This window comes from Priapulus caudatus, unplaced genomic scaffold (assembly GCF_000485595.1).
Source record: "Priapulus caudatus unplaced genomic scaffold, Priapulus_caudatus-5.0.1 Scaffold27, whole genome shotgun sequence".
Classification (NCBI taxonomy): Eukaryota; Metazoa; Priapulida; class Priapulimorpha; order Priapulimorphida; family Priapulidae; genus Priapulus; species Priapulus caudatus.
In genome coordinates, this window is record NW_014577088.1 from 67,201 (window position 1) to 83,245 (window position 16,045).

Consider the following 16,045-nt stretch of genomic DNA (forward strand, 5'->3'; position numbering starts at 1 on the left):
ATATCCCACCGTCCTTGATAGCAGCTATAATTACTCATTTACTCTCTGATGTAACGGAGGCAGTAATCTGCGATTGTATCATAAACAGGTGAAAGAGATTCTGCAACTGATGATATACGTGGCCTACCATAACCGGTTAGAGACTTGCTTTCTCATGGATGAGTCTGTCATGCCGATGGCAAAGAAGTTTCCGGCCACATCAATCCAGAGTCCCGAGAGCGAGAATGTGTTGCAGACGACAGCGTTTGCCAATTCTACCAACATGGGTAAAAAACCAGGACACTCGTTCACCGACCTTTTGGGAAAGACCGAGTCGGATGAAGCGCGTGAGGAAGATCAGAGTGATGCATCCATGGTGAATAAGTGGATCGATTATTCCGTTCTGGAAAGTGATGACTCGCTGTTCAAAACTGTGTCGTCCGATGCCGAGAAAATTAAACTGCATGCTGATACAAAAACGCACAAGCTTCAAGGCAAGCATCAACGCATTAATTCCGGTGACGGGCTAGCAGAAATGCAGGCCGAGGTGGAAAGCAATGAGCTAGACAACGCGATTTCACTGAGCGCAGAAGCGTTGCCACCTGAGTGTGCCAGCGAGCCGAATCTTCACCCGATTACGCCGTATCAAAACGACGACCTCACGAACCAGTACGTCAGCAAGCGGTCGTCGGGCGACCTCGGGAGGAGCACGTCCGACGGCGACGTGCTGCCGATCGAGGCGGGAGCGTCCGTCGAATTGCAGCATCACAGGAGAGTCGGCGCGCTGACGTGCGACGACAGTCCGGCGGCTGCGACCCCGACGACGAGGCAGGGCCGAGCGGTGAGCATAGGCGACATCGCTCGACGCACGCTGCGCATACAGACGCTCGAGAACGCCGTCGACGACGACGACGTCGCCGCCACCGCGTCGCCGCGTCTCGCGATGCGCTCGCTGTGCGAAGATAGAGCGCTGACCGCTGCGCTGGCCGCCGTATACGGGGCCTCGCCGCGCGCCGGCGCGCCGCACGGAAGCGTTGCCGACAACGTGTTCTGCACACCGATGCCCGTCGCGCGGAAACGCGAGCCTTATGCACGGCAGAGCGTGGCGGAGGAGGGGCCGACGGAGGAGGAGGAGGCGGGCGACGAGTACACAGACCCGCTGCAGCGCTACCTGCACTCGAAGGACGAGAGCGTGTTCAAGACGACGGACGAGAGCCTGACGCTGCGCACGGCCCACCACGCCGTCGACCAGTTCCGCAAGGCGCTCGACGACGTCGTGCTCTCCGTGTCGCCGAACCTCAAGTACGCGCCGCCCTTCCTCGAGACGCAGCCGGGCCGCCGCTGCATCCTGCGCGAGTACCTCCCCGTCGAGATCTACCGCTCGCAGCTCTTCGGCAAGAAGGACGCGCGCTGCAGGCCGAGGCTCGACAGGGATGTCGGGAACGGGAGCGAGGTGGGCGGCGACGGTGGCGGCGGCAGCGTGCGCTACCTTCCCTCGCATCCGTTCCTGCTGGAGAGGTTCACGGCGGGCGTGTCGGAGACGAACGTACAGAACCTGCTGTCTGACTTCCGCGCGCGCGGCGGCACGATAACCCCCGTCTGCTGCGCCTGCGACCACGAGTGCGAGGAGGAGGCCAGTGACTGCACGGATGTGATAGTGCCAGCTGGGTTTCTGGAAAGCGCAAGTAGAAACGACTCGGATAGGAGGCAAGAAGAAACGACGTGGGACCCACGCAAGGTACTCGATCAGGCAATTGGATATTTGGTCTCAGCATTCCGTAGTCTTCTATATGTGAGCAGGTCTGCAATTGTTAGCTCATCTGACATAGTCAGATGCAGCTTGTAGAATCGCATGATCGTCCGTGCGTCCGTGCGTCCGTCCGTCCGTCCGTCCGTCCGTCCGGGCGTCAACAGTTGGGCACAAATCTTAACCGCTCGACGTACGGTCACGATATTCGGGACGTGGGGGGGTAATCCGAAAACGAGTTGGGATGTCGAAGCTGGGGGTCAAAGGTCAAAGGTCAAGAGGTGTAAAAGAAGGGGGAACATTCACTCCTTAACTTAAGGTATAGGGAGGAAATGCAGAATTGCGGCACAAATCTAAACGGCTCGACCTAGGCTCGTGATAGTCGGTGTATAGCATCATGGTAGGAAAAGCCATCACTGTGCCGAAATTGGAGGTCACAGGTCAAAGGTCAGTGGGCACAGGGCAGATTTTAGACATTTTCTGAGGACATGGTCTGACGGAGCGATTGAAAAACTTTTTTGTTTCAGCGGTGACCTAGTATTTTTATGGCTTTATTGAAAGGACCATGAAATGTCCCTTCTGCTGACATGCGAAGAGTAAGTGTCGGATAACCTTTTGACCCTCAAGAGGAGGGTTAAACTTGGATTTGTTGACTGTCTGTTAGAAAGAATTTGACTGCCGGGTTTGCTAGTAGAATCTATACATGCCTGGATGTATGAGGCTACAATGTCACAGTGAAATTTCAAAAGCTAAATTTGGTTAAAGAAGGTGTATGTTCCTTAAATCGTATAATTTCTATGTCATTCTGTACTGTCAGTATGTTACATGTAACGTATGCCACTGCCAGTGGCTGCTGCCAGTGCATGTGTTGGTGCAGTTTTTGCCTGCGTTAATTGGTTACAGGTGGCAGCTCTCTATTGCAATTTGCAGCCTGTAGGCTTGCGTAGGTAAATGGATGAGTGCTTACCTATTCTGTCTTGCAAATAGTTGTTGCTACTACGTATGATGGGAGCTTCCATCTTTAATCTGAAGACACTTAAACGTACGCGCCATCTCGTGGCAACTTTCATAACGATCCCAACGAACATTCTTTTGGGAAGGTTCCTGATACCATCCCTGTGCATTCCACTGTTTCGGCGTGTATGTGAACACATTTGGGACTAACAGGGTTTACTAGAATCCCACCACTCCACCACAGAGTCACCGCAGTAGACGTTAGATGAGCGCTGTCGCTCTGCGGCACTTGTTACAGAGTAATTTTAGTTTGGAGAAAAATTATTTTAGTAGTATGGTTTGTTCATTAACAATATTGACTTATTTCAGTATGACTGCCTGAATCCATACAATCACCAGAAAATGGCAGTCCTGTTCAACAGCTACTCATATGTGTCAGCGAATGCACCCAATTACTGTGTCAATCCCTGGTATGTACAATGGTAGCAGAACAGTTATACACATAGACATTTTACAGCATAGTGTAATTAATACATAATACATAATGCATTCTTTCTCCTACAAGATGTTCTAGATTTAATAGCTCTATATGTGAATTTAATTTACCTTCTGTTATATTCTGATGCTGTTACATTCTGTGTTGCATGTCTTGCTTTGGCTTCGCTCATGTTTCGAGAAAACCTGAAGATAGTGTGGGATAAATGACTGACAGATGTGCGATTGGTTGCTTCAGGGTTGTAACTATGGATTTCTATGGGAGAAATGACATAACACTAGGAGCCTTCCTGGAACGCTATTGTTTTAGGTAAGTCCATTAAATTATGTAAGAAATGATAGTGGAATGTCGCAGTGAAATTTTATATACGTTTTTTTTTATAAATGAAGATGTATTTAAACACATGTCGTAGGAAAAAGTATTGATAGAGACTATGTCTGAACAGCTGAGCAATGTTGCATCATTCTTTTAGGCAGACATATCTGTGCCCTAGCGTGTTGTGTGACACACCAATGCTAGACCACATACGCAAGTTTTCCCACGAAGAAGGGTGTGTGCAAATAGACCTGCGCAAACTAGAACAACCCATCCCTGGTCCAGGAGAGAATATACTCATGTGGAGTTGGTGTAGGAAATGCAGACAGGCAAGTCTAACCTTTTCAACAACATTCTTACTCATGTTCACACCTATTATTATGTAAAACCAGTGAAATAATTTGATGACAAAATCAGGACAACACACTTGTGGGCGTATTATAAAATTATAATGTAATCGAATTTGATTTGTCTTTCAGGTGACCCCAGTAGTACCAATGTCAAGGTCAACATGGTCCATGTCCTTTGCCAAATATCTCGAGCTACGTTTCCATGGTTACCAGTATGGCTGTCGAGCAGAGCAGGATGTCACATGCACACATTCTCTACATCATGATTACTACCAGTACTTCGGCAGTGGAGAATACGTTGCCTCCTTCAAGTAAGTATCCATGTGTGCGTGTGTGTGTGCGTCTCTGTGTGTGTGCGTGCCTGCGTGCATGCGTTCGTGCGTGTGCGTGCATGCGTGCATACTAGGGCAATGCCAATGAGGTTATAGAATGATGAAAATTGAAATGGTGTGAATAATTTATGTTGAAAATGTTTATAAAGCATAATTGTTACGTAAATTCTTAATTAATATCACTATAAACAAAGTACCAAATATCGTTTATGCTATTTTAACGCTAATGCAATAAGTCATACATATTATGAATTTAGACTGTATGTATGTATGTATTAGTTTCCCAAATACTAGTTTTCTTACTGTTCTGTAGGTATTCGCCGATTTTACTAAGGGAAATCTGCCTGCCACCTTCCATCATCACCGTAAAAGAAGATCGAATCAAACACAATGATATCATAGAGAACGTGAAGTACCTCGCTGTAAAGTAAGCCAACACCTTCTTTTCTGCCAAGATATTAAAAAAATCAGAAGTTACAGCAGGCATTCAACAGTGGAATTAAATTGAATTGAATTGCTAATATTTACCGTAATTTATAAAGTGTTTATTGCTGATATCATGTTATATGAGTGAAACTTGAAAGCTGTAAGGAAGAATTTAGATATTATCCGAGAAACGGATGCATTATTGGTTCCACGTATTAGAAATCCATTCCTTCCCAGCATGACTTAATTTTCCAATTATCACTACCTGAAATCTTCATTTTTTAGAGGTTATGGAGTGTACAGTGCAGTGCTGGAAAGAATTTTGACACTGAAGGAAGCTGTAGTTGGTAGTAAATATGAGCAAACCATTGCAGACTACATGGTTAAACAACAGATTGAAAGATCAGAATTCCGAAGGTAGCACACTGAATCTATATATACACGTACATTTGTCCATCTTAGTCAAGTCATGTGTCATATCACAGCCATATTGTGCTTGATTATGTAAACCAATGTTTTATTATAAGCATTGCATGTAAGTCAGTGACCATCTCATTTGTATTTTATCAGAGGTCCATCATAATGTCTTTAAAAAAAATCGAAGAACAAGTAAAAAATTCAGTTTTTTTTTCCAATTAAGTATTGATATTTTTCTTTTGTGATTGATCAGAGTAAAAATTTGTTAAATACATTTTTGAGACATCAAGAATTGTATGTATAATTATGCTGTTGTAGGTATATAGAGGATATTCAACTGATGCTCGTTGTCCCAGAACTCACAACTTTCCTCGACAATCAAGCAGACAGCAACCCAGGAGGTACATAGTGTTTAATAACTAAACACAACATTGACAATGAATTTTATTAAGCAGCTGACAGTATATAGAGTACAATGATCTATGTATGTTGGCCTTAATTTCGTTTAGTTTTTGTCCATGTTCTTGTGCAGTGGTGTTTATAAATATGCTGGAGTACCTTGCTTGTATTCAGTGTGAAATTAAATCTTAGGATTTACATGTTTCAGGTTTACAGCTGTTCCTTGAGATTCTGGATTCGATTACTAAGTTGAAAACGGTGATTGCTGGTGCTGTTGTTTTTTGGAATGCCAGGTGAGCAGTGATAGACATATATGTAAGCACAAGAGTAATTATCATGATCATCTATTTCTCAGAAAGCATACATGTGATCTGTAGTGATAAAAAAGGAAGTCCAGCATTTTCTTTTCACGTGCCTTTAGGATTACAGAATTTCTTCAAGCAAAAAAGTTGGAAGACAAGATAAAGTCAAAGACCAACCCCAAACTGCCTGTTGTAGCAGGAAGATCTAGAGATGAGACATTGTCGACACCAGCCTTTGTGTCCACACCAAACTATACTGGGGCACCAGTGCAGCCCTCTGCGCATAAGGATGCTGTGAGTTACCGCAGACAGAGATTTTACAGGAAGAGTTGTTAAAATTATATTGGCTTCTTCCAGTTTTACACTAGTAGCATTGTCATCACTTATAAATTACTATATTTTACTTTCATTTTTTGTAGAAGTCACATTTCTATTTCTAGGAGATGCCCTCAACGACACTGCAAAAACAAAGCTCTGGTATTTTCGTTAATACCACAACACCTATTAGCGTTGTTCCACCAGGTGGCAGTGAAATCAATGATCTGTCGATACCTGAGCTGGGACAAACTGGTAGTGATTCCCCATACACTCAGAAATTGATAAATAATGAGGGTAAGTGCAAAGATTTGCATAAAATCTATATTATGTGGTACCTAATAAATTATCAAAATGTCATTTACTAACAATGTGTGTGAATATTATATAGTTGATAATAAATTGCTAATAATTAGGCATTCATGCAGTTTCAGCAGAGTGCCAAGAGACTGTGGATGCTCTTACTAAGCTAGAGATCTTCACACAAAATTCATGCAGTGGTAAGCTAATCAACAAATAGCTGAGCGACACACATTCATTTAAAAACGTTTACATATTGTAGTGTGGAACAACCGGTAACAGTGTAAAAAATATACTTCTTGCTTCGACCCATATAGCAATGTTTAATATAATACATTTATATGCATTATAAATGCATGCAATACCTGAATGCATGCCATGCTATTTTATCAAAATATTAGTGCCACAGTAATAAAATTTACTTTCATTATTTTTTCAAACAGCCTCTTGCTCATCTGCTGGCGGCGTAAGTCAGAACTCGCCTGTGGAATTCAGCGTAGATCCTGGAATCTGTGCCATTGCTCAGCTGGCAGATGGAGCCACTGACAAGGATGAGCGATTTGTTGTATGTCATGCAAGGGATGGTAGGTTGTGTTATTACATGTGTGTGTGTGCGTGCGCGCGCGCGCGCGTGCGTGCGTGCGTGTGTGTGAGTGCGAGTGTGAGTGTGTGTGCATGTGTGAGTGTGTGTGTGTGGGGGGGGGGGTTGCGTTCATGTGTGCGTGTATGTGAGTGATTGTGTAAATTTCTCTCTATAAATTTTATTGTCTAGTTTTCCATTATTATGTAGTGACTTTTTGCCTGTCTATCATGTCTATTAGTAGGTTTAATGCAATCTGATTGTGTTTAGTAACAGCAGTACTCTAATAACCTGTCAATTTATTACTGCAGCAGGAGTAGACATGCTAAGATCTCACAGACGATGCCTGTCAGATGGGGAAACTCAGATGAAGCAAGCAAACAAGTGGTCTGCAGGTACGATGGTAGTAAATGCTGCAATGTCTGTGGGAGAGTTAAAGAATCAGGAAAATCAATTTGAAGAATTATAGTCTGATTTGAAATGTTTGCAGACACTTGCAGATGAATCTGATTCTTATAGAGTGGTTTAACTATCAGAGAGTTTGAACTGTTCAAATGTCTGAACTTAAATAATCATGATTGGAATATTATGTTTTTGTAGAGGAAGATCAAACAGATTCAAAGGCTGAGAGGAAGACGGGGGGTGGTGCTACCATGAAAACAATATTTACACAGCTGATTTCTGGATCTGGATATGTTCCTCTGCCACTAGCTTTGTAATTATCACAGTTAATGTTTTTTTCCTAAAAGTTTTATTTATGGAAGGCGTTGCTGTGTAATAGTTCTTTTAGGTTATAGTTCATTGCATGTAAATCTGTTATTCAATTATGAATTGGCATGGATCGAGCAGGTAGCATCTGAATTGAGGTATGATATCTCACATTTATGTGTGAAGAGTGATAGTAAAGATTTCTAACTGTCTAACGTGGGAATGTTTTATTGCAGTCCTCCAGACGAGCACTACCTGCCACCTGATCCAGGATCTGTACCCGTAGTCATCTACGACAAGGAATCCAGTTCCATTATTGCCTACACTCTTACGTATATTGATATGAATTAAACATACATGGTTATATAATTCTGCACATGTGAAAAATTTTGCTATATCTATTATTTTAGGCACCATGATAAACAGTGTCTTCTGTAAGTGTGTCTACACCAATGAGTGAGGTTTAATTTCGTGGATTATCACCAAATAGGATATTTCTAAAGGAGTGTATAGTGTTGGCTGCAGATATCTAGCGCTGACTACTCGTATATTATTTTGCAGCTCATCTGAGTATGCGAGTCAGCTGGAACACATACAAGTTGCTCTGCGTCAGTTGGCTACACCCCAGCCCTCTGCACATGGCAGGTAACATCACTGAATCCACAGTATACAAGCAAAACTCTCAATAAATACCCTATTGTTGTGTGAAATGCCATGAGGTAGTACCCTTGAAGTGTGTGCTTTTAACGAAGCTTCCATTGCTTTATTTTCAGTCCAACGACGAAAAGACGAAATCAGAGTGGAGACCAGCTGTCACAGGATGGCTTAGATATTTTAGAAGGTATTAGACCAACAAGTTCTCGCCGTCGAAAAACATAACTACCCATTTATATTGGTTACAGTATGGCCAAGCTGTTCTGCTTCACATAATAGTATAAACGGTGTGAAGTTTATCAACAAGAACACGGCACGAATCATCTTACGGACTTTCGAGGATAAGACAATTCACATTTGTAAATAAATGTGAATATATGACCGTAAACTAAATACAGCATCTTCCAATATTATTTTAAAGTGACTACATCACGAATTTTCTATGGTAAAATTTGTAAAGTTTTTGTTGCCATTTTTTACATTAAAAGTAAGAACTAAAGGGACTAAACGTATCGTTAAATTCTTACCTGATAAGATTGTTTCTCAACTAGCTAAAAATCCAAAAAACCTGGACGATTTGATATTAGTGTTTATAACATTAATTGCTTGCTATGGTCTATGTATAAGTCACGAGTGTAAGTTCACATCGAACAATATAGTAAAATAAGAAGTATAATGCAGCAATTTAACCATGAAAAGTGAACAGAATCACTTATATTTTGTGAAAAAGGGGATTTTTTTTTTTAGTATTTACGGTGACATAATCACTTTAATGAGAAAAAATTCCTCTACATTTACTCTGGGAATGTACTTGCGTTCAGCAAGATGTGATTACTGCAATGCGCTGTGCGAGGTCATGTCATGTTTCAGTCGCTAATAGCTAGACTGCACCAGCTGGTTAAGTTGAACAGTTTGCAGGGAGAGATGCGACTGGTCTCTAGTGATTGGTCACGACGTAGTGGTTAGTTGGGTCGACAGTGTCATTTGTCGCCTTCGCTTGCACTGGCTCTGTCTGTTCCATATTGAGGCCCTCGCAAGTCTGCTGTGCTTGCTTTCTTCCGGGGCAAAGACGTGGAGCGGTCCCCCAAGCTCTTGAGGGTGAACAAAGCTGCACTGAATGCTGCTTTGGACTCAGTGCAGTACATACCAGGGGCAGAGAGCGTTGATGAAGATGGTATCGGTGTTGCTCGCAATTGCCTGGTTGTGACTTTGCCATGTCTGCTTGTGACTTTGCCATGTCTGCTTGTGACTTTGCCATGTCTGGTGTATGCACGCTCTTCAGTAGTTGGTAGTAGAAGGATCCAGTGTGCTTTCTGTTTGGTTGTTGTTCTGTTACCCCTTCAGTTTCAGCTTCAGTATATTCCGGTTTGCAACATTTTTCTGCAATTTAATTGAATTTTTTTGTAATACTGCAGTTTGACCCCGATATCCACGTTTGCAACACGGCGTAAAAATCTTTGTGTGAGCTTAGATTAACAAGCTTTGGACACACAGTATGAAAGAGCAATAGCAATACAGGCATAAAAACGGGGTAAACTAAATAGGATGTGAGTTATTAGAATAAGCAGATGAATGAGTGGCATAGACCTTTGTTTTGTTTTGTTGTGCTTTGCTTGTGCTAGATTCTGTATCAGCAAAATAGTTGCTGCTTGTAAAAAAACAAATTATGTTAATGCTAGTACATTAACCACGTCATTAATTTTAGAAAATAGAAATATTGTCATGTGAATAGGTATTGTGATATATATTTATAGAGGGATATGTAGCTAATTATCGTCTATCTGTTCTTATTCTAGATGTTCAGTCACAAGATGACTTCATGATCAACAGTACAGATAAGGAAAAGGCCCTAAAGCAAGGCCTGAACCTTCACATAGAGCTCCGTATGTTACATCTGTGTACATCTACCTACATGTGTTCTCACTGAAATTGACATTTGTAGTGAATAAGCATCTAGTCTATCCACTGCAAATAAGACGGTCATCATCTTGGTTAGATTGGGTTTTACTAGTGATGGTTTTCATACTGATGTCAATTTTGTACAGAAGTGTTACTGTATTCTCATGTGTTATTAGCTCACCTTGACATCGTCAAGCTGAGCTATAGCCATGGGTCGTCGTTCGTCGTCCGTCCGTCCGTCCGTCCGTCCGTCCGTCCGTCCGTCCGTCCGTCCGTCAACATTTCGCTTTGGTCAACGATAACTCAGGAACTGTTTTACCCACATGTTTGAAATTGGGTATAGTTGTTACTGCTATGCTCCCATATGGAACGTCCTATTTTGGAGCACGCCAGTCGACGTACGTTCGAGTCACGGCAATTTTTTGGCAAAAATGGGAATTGCCATTAATCAGTTCAGGTTCAACAGATTTTGCTCATTTTTGGTATGTGAATGAATAAGGGCTAGGGGTTTTGATATTAAAAAAAATTATATGACCCTAATTATGCAAAAACCAGATAAAACCGTCTGTGCTGTCCACACTCGTCGGTTCGGCTTTACAATCATGTTCACTTTGCACAATATCTTTATGCTTCAAAATGTATTCCTCTCACCTGCCGATATAAACCTATATTAGAGTAAAATTTTACAAACCACCATGTCGGAACGCAGTCATAACCTATTCTTCGTCGAACGCCATCGTGCGTAGCGCCAAAGCGGCGTATCGCGCCATCTACTGTCACCAATTGTGATTCATTGATTTATAAATATATTGCAATCATACAGAGCAACTGGCTATCCGCCTAAAAAAACTCAATACGAAGTACCCACTTCTCATGCAACCAATTAACCTATTGACAACAGTTGTGCTTATGTGCCAGGGAATACCACCATTGTCACGTGGTACATAGCAACTACGTGAATAACGTCCCCCTCATCTTAACCGTAACACATCGAGGAGCCCCGCTTTTAGGCAGTGCCTAAATCGAATATTATAAAAAACTTACTAGTGGTCTATCTTACAGAGTCGTCACGTTGACACTTCATACATGCAATGAGATCTACACTTCCTCCCTATATACGACACAGTGAATGCCTCTAACTTAATACAGTATGCAATTACTATACTTCCTCTACTTTTGTTCGAGTCACAAGGATAGTGTATTTTGTGTATTATATCAGACCATGTTATAGCACCACTATACTAAGTATTCTTGTTACTATGCACACGCACGACCACACTCTTACATCCATCGCACACAGAATTCTCCGACAACGCGGCCAAGTTCTACTGCCGGGTTTACTTTGCGGAGAGCTTTCGGAAGCTGCGCAAGCTGATCTTCCCGCAGGGCGAGGAGCACTACATCCGCTCGCTCTCACGCTGCTTCACGTGGATGGCACGCGGCGGCAAGTCCGGCTCCACGTTCTGCAAGACGCAAGGTGATTGAGACCAATGTGTGTGCATGCATGCGTGTGCTTGTGTGTTCTATTGCAGTGCTCTTAAAACCCAGTCACAGAGCGGCCAACCCCCCCCCCCCCCGATCTTATCACAAACTTATTCATATCACACCAACCGACAAAATAAACACACACCACACTTCGTTAACACACACACAGCATCGTCATCCCGATCAGCTTAATCTCAGCATGAACCATTGTCTCGCGCGCCGGCGTCGTATTAGCCCCACACCTTCCCCGTGCCGTCATACATTTGGCACAAAATCTTAACCGCTCGACGTACTGACTCACGATATCGCGATGTCTGTGTTGAGCTGCCTACCTTTGTGGGGGGAGGCGGAAGATGAGCGTGAAAAGACTCTATATACAAATTTCCTGAGGTCAAGGTCGAAGATTCAGAAAGTTAAACTGGGGAATATTTCTGCGCGCTGAAGCGTTATACAGTATAGAGAGCCAATACGAATTGCGGACAATCACATCTTAACGCTCGACCTATGCTTCTTAATATTCGTTGTATAGTCGCTGGCAGGAGACACAAACCCATCACCACGTCGAATTGACCGTCACATTCAAGCCCGCATTGGGGCAAAGTCACAATATCAACATTTCTGAGACATATCCAGAGTCAAGAAACTTCGACGGTCAAAACATGACAAGTCAAAAACTTCTTTGTTTACAGCCTCGACCCCATTTTATCAACTTATGAAACACCCTACCATGAAACAAATGGCTTTCCACGAAGCGAGACTAAGTTCATCTAACTTTTACCCTCAAACCAGAATCTAAACATTGATTCCTGAACTCCTCAAGACTTCACAGTGTTTCATATGCCCATGGCCAATCCATAATCAGAAACCAATATCCTATAGCCCAAACCTACACACATCACTCAACCCGCTCAAAGTGCGTTGATCGAAATTCCCATCCTCCACTCTCCTTTATTAATGAGCGCGACCTTTCATACTGGGTATTTTCTATCTTTAGAGTGCGATAGTTTACCTATTGCTACTACACAAACATTTACATAGTTTATTTACAACCAATTTAATAACAACAAATATAGAGTTTTATGCAAGCGAAGTAGAGATTGGTTTTTTAATATGATTAGGGTTCAGTCACACACTGCCACCATAAAAAGGAGTCCAAGCCACGCGATTGTATCAACCAAACTTGATTTTGAAGGTTCTGAAAGATCGTTTACTTCACAACCCCCGCTACTGCATATCTGCCGCCTACAAGGTTTCACTCCGCACACTTACATTTACGTTTCATAACCGTACACACAGACCTCAGACGAGGCCTCTGCGCGCCTTTTTGTGTCTTTCGTAATTTCATTCACACCCCAGCAATATTTTCATTCACCCTTGGGTAACATTCACCAGTAAGAAGCACTGTTGTATTTCTTCTTGACAGCCACACCACACCATTGTTCAGCCATCTGTAACTCGGTTTTTTACCAGAGTTAGTCGTAGCTAAGCAAGGTGAATACTGCATGTTCACAGCGACGAGCTATCGCCGCGCGAAGCCTAATGCGAGTGAGCGCGCGTTCCAGCACTACTGCAGTAACTCAAGCAATCACCAGACTACTTCAGCCCCAGATTTCGATTGTAATAATAACTACTCCTGCCCATCTTGATGTGCTAATGCGTCTGCCGTTCGTTCCACCCAGACCTGATTTTCAGTCTCGTCTACATTGGGGCCAGTCATTCTAAAGATATTTTAATTCAGGTTGTCATGGTAAGCAATCGTATTAATAACTGATCAAGTGTCGCTTAAACCCTGGAGGTAGATTAATGTCGTAATCACATCTTTTATTGTTGTCCATGAGTAAGTTAGATAATTTAGAAAGAGAACAGCTTGTCATGCCCAACCTCTATACCAGTGAATTTTGCCATTGTGATCTCAGATGATAGGTTCATACTGACCAGATGTCACCGTTTAAATTTACATCCGTTTATCTCCTGACGTCCCCCTCCACTTACTTGCCGTTACATACAAAAGCACATCCGAAACGGTACATTACTAATTGCTTTTCTGTTAATGTATACAAACGCAACACCCAACACACTCATTTTAATATTCTTAGCATTACCAGCTTGCTTATATGTCAAGATACGCGCGACCATTATTCAAGTGGCCTCTCCCAGTTCAAGAAGCCTACCAGTCCCAAAGATACTAGTTCCACGCAAGTTTACAGGAACACCCAAAACAAACACCTGGCTCAAATGCAGATCCTCCTCGTCAGGACACCCTTTTCCTATTACATAAAGGTTCACAGATCTTCGACTTGAAAGGCTCCATTAGAAACCGAACTGGCTAGCACGTCTGAAAATAGAGGGAATCCCGTGCTTACTCGATGAAACCCTACTCCGAACAGTGAGTTTCCAGCGCGAAAGTATCTGGACTGACATTTCCAATGTGCGCACAGTATAATTGATATACCCAGTACTCTCTCACTTCGTCATCATACAAGATGGTTCTGTTGTCAGCAGTGATTATATAGCGTAACTCAAATGACATATAAATGATATAATAACAAATCACATGTAATATGTAAAATGTTTGACTTTCAGTGACGTGCGACACACCACTCTACATTCGTCAATATTCCAAGACTGTTCTCACAATGGCAATCAACAGTGATACACACTTCCTCTCCAGCCATCTGGTGATGGACTATTCACTGCTAGTTGGCACAGACGATAACACCAAGGAACTCGTTGTTGGCATAATTGGTAAAAACATTCGATTGAATAGATGTTGAATTGCGAGTGTCGACATGTGATTATGTAGGGTAGAAGTTCATTTGTAAGTCATCAGGATAATATAATGATAGTTGATATAATGATAGTATGAATGCACTTTTATTATTCTTATTTACATTATTATGTTTACATACTATAAAAATTCAATGCAATTAAAACGTTAAGAATGTTCTTTAAAAAAAAAGCAGATGTCGTCATTAGTCGAGGTAAAAATGCACGATGTAGGTATTGATATCTGTTTACTAATTACAGACTACATTCGCACGTTCACCTGGGACAAGAGGCTAGAGATGGTGGTCAAGGCTTCAGGCATCCTTGGAGGGCAGGGGAAGATGCCTACCGTTGTCTCCCCAGAGCTTTATCGTACACGGTTTTGCGAAGCCATGGAGCGATACTTTTTGTGTGTGCCAGACCGGTGGTATGGCCTGGGCAGAGGTGTCGACTGCTGATTATTTATAACTTCTGTTATGTGTTGAATCGGATAATGTTACTAGGTTGGTCAAGCTGAACCAGTGTATACGTATCTTTCGTTCATGCATCCTAATCTCGACTTTGTGGCATTCTGTTGGCGAGAATTACGTTTAGAATGTCCTATCACAACAATGATTGGCTAGAGCTGCCTGTCAATCATGCCACCGATTTAGAACCTACAGACCACAGCTGTCGACAAGTTATATTAATTATATAATATATTTCTCCCATAAAAATCACTGGCCATCATCTCATAGGCTGTGATGTGATAACGTAGGGGAATATAATGTGAAATTATCAGTGCGTGTGTGCCTGCATGCGTGCATGCTCACGTGTATGCTCATTTGAAGGTAAAAATTTGAGATAGGCCTAGACCTCAAAGGTGTATTAATTTGCTGAATGGAGGTCAGAATTGAATCATTTAAACTGTGATTATGGAAAACTAATTGATGGTTTATAATTTATTGTCTGTTATACTATGAACATAAATAAACTGCCATATATAATAATTGTACATTAAACAATGGTTAAGGTTATTCTTAAACTTTAAAAAGTTTCAATGAATAGTATTAGAATAGAGACATTGTATACCGTGTTTAAAAGAGGAGTAATATAATGCCAGGCTGTGCATTTACAACAGAATTGGGTCACTATTGAAAAACTGAAGAATTCATATGAACATTAGGAGTCAGATCTTCACGCAACAAAATTCTGTATGAAAGCAATGTTCCTTTTTAATTTTAATGCATTTCAAGACAACGTTCTGTTTGTCTACCTATTAAAACATTGCTAGCTAATAAGAACTGGTGACAAAATGGCGCTAGCCTGACACGGTAGCTGACACTGCCCAAATACGTCACAGTGTGTATATTCAGGGCACATCCAAATCTAGAACCCAATATTGCCTGGATAGCCAAAGGCCACTACAGCACAGGTCTATCCAGGTGCTCAAAGTTCGGTTGGATCGAACCATGCTGATTTTTTATATTTACCTGTTTTCTGCTATTTTTCTATCTTCTATGCATTTAATCTATTGTTTACGCAGATATTTACTATGATTTATTTACACGCAATTTGATAACACCAAATAATTTTTTAAAATATGGTTAGGTTGGGTCAGCAATGCACCATAAAACAGGAG

At 42.1% G+C, this 16,045-nt stretch overlaps 2 protein-coding genes across 2 annotated transcripts in view; one reads left to right on the forward strand and one right to left on the reverse strand.

Annotated features, from left to right (window-relative positions):
- Positions 1–16,045, forward strand: part of LOC106814647 (1-phosphatidylinositol 3-phosphate 5-kinase-like) — a 39,028-nt gene that overhangs the window by 11,557 nt on the left and 11,426 nt on the right. The window contains exons 16-36 of the mRNA XM_014818989.1: positions 89–1,717; positions 3,050–3,150; positions 3,414–3,485; positions 3,649–3,820; positions 3,971–4,152; positions 4,487–4,600; positions 4,885–5,016; positions 5,335–5,417; positions 5,624–5,708; positions 5,837–6,011; positions 6,158–6,329; positions 6,461–6,532; positions 6,776–6,916; positions 7,224–7,307; positions 7,513–7,627; positions 7,857–7,952; positions 8,182–8,265; positions 8,394–8,461; positions 9,302–9,448; positions 10,071–10,157; positions 11,474–11,650. Coding sequence (XP_014674475.1) covers positions 89–1,717; positions 3,050–3,150; positions 3,414–3,485; positions 3,649–3,820; positions 3,971–4,152; positions 4,487–4,600; positions 4,885–5,016; positions 5,335–5,417; positions 5,624–5,708; positions 5,837–6,011; positions 6,158–6,329; positions 6,461–6,532; positions 6,776–6,916; positions 7,224–7,307; positions 7,513–7,627; positions 7,857–7,952; positions 8,182–8,265; positions 8,394–8,461; positions 9,302–9,448; positions 10,071–10,157; positions 11,474–11,650 — 3,988 coding nt within the window. The remainder of the gene's footprint in view (positions 1–88; positions 1,718–3,049; positions 3,151–3,413; positions 3,486–3,648; positions 3,821–3,970; positions 4,153–4,486; positions 4,601–4,884; positions 5,017–5,334; positions 5,418–5,623; positions 5,709–5,836; positions 6,012–6,157; positions 6,330–6,460; positions 6,533–6,775; positions 6,917–7,223; positions 7,308–7,512; positions 7,628–7,856; positions 7,953–8,181; positions 8,266–8,393; positions 8,462–9,301; positions 9,449–10,070; positions 10,158–11,473; positions 11,651–16,045) is intronic.
- The window catches only part of LOC106814803 (coiled-coil domain-containing protein 108-like), a 72,052-nt gene continuing 71,343 nt past the window's right edge, over positions 15,337–16,045 (reverse strand). Inside the window, exon 41 of the transcript XR_001394667.1 lies at positions 15,337–15,679. The gene's annotated coding sequence lies outside the window, so the exon portion shown is untranslated. The remainder of the gene's footprint in view (positions 15,680–16,045) is intronic.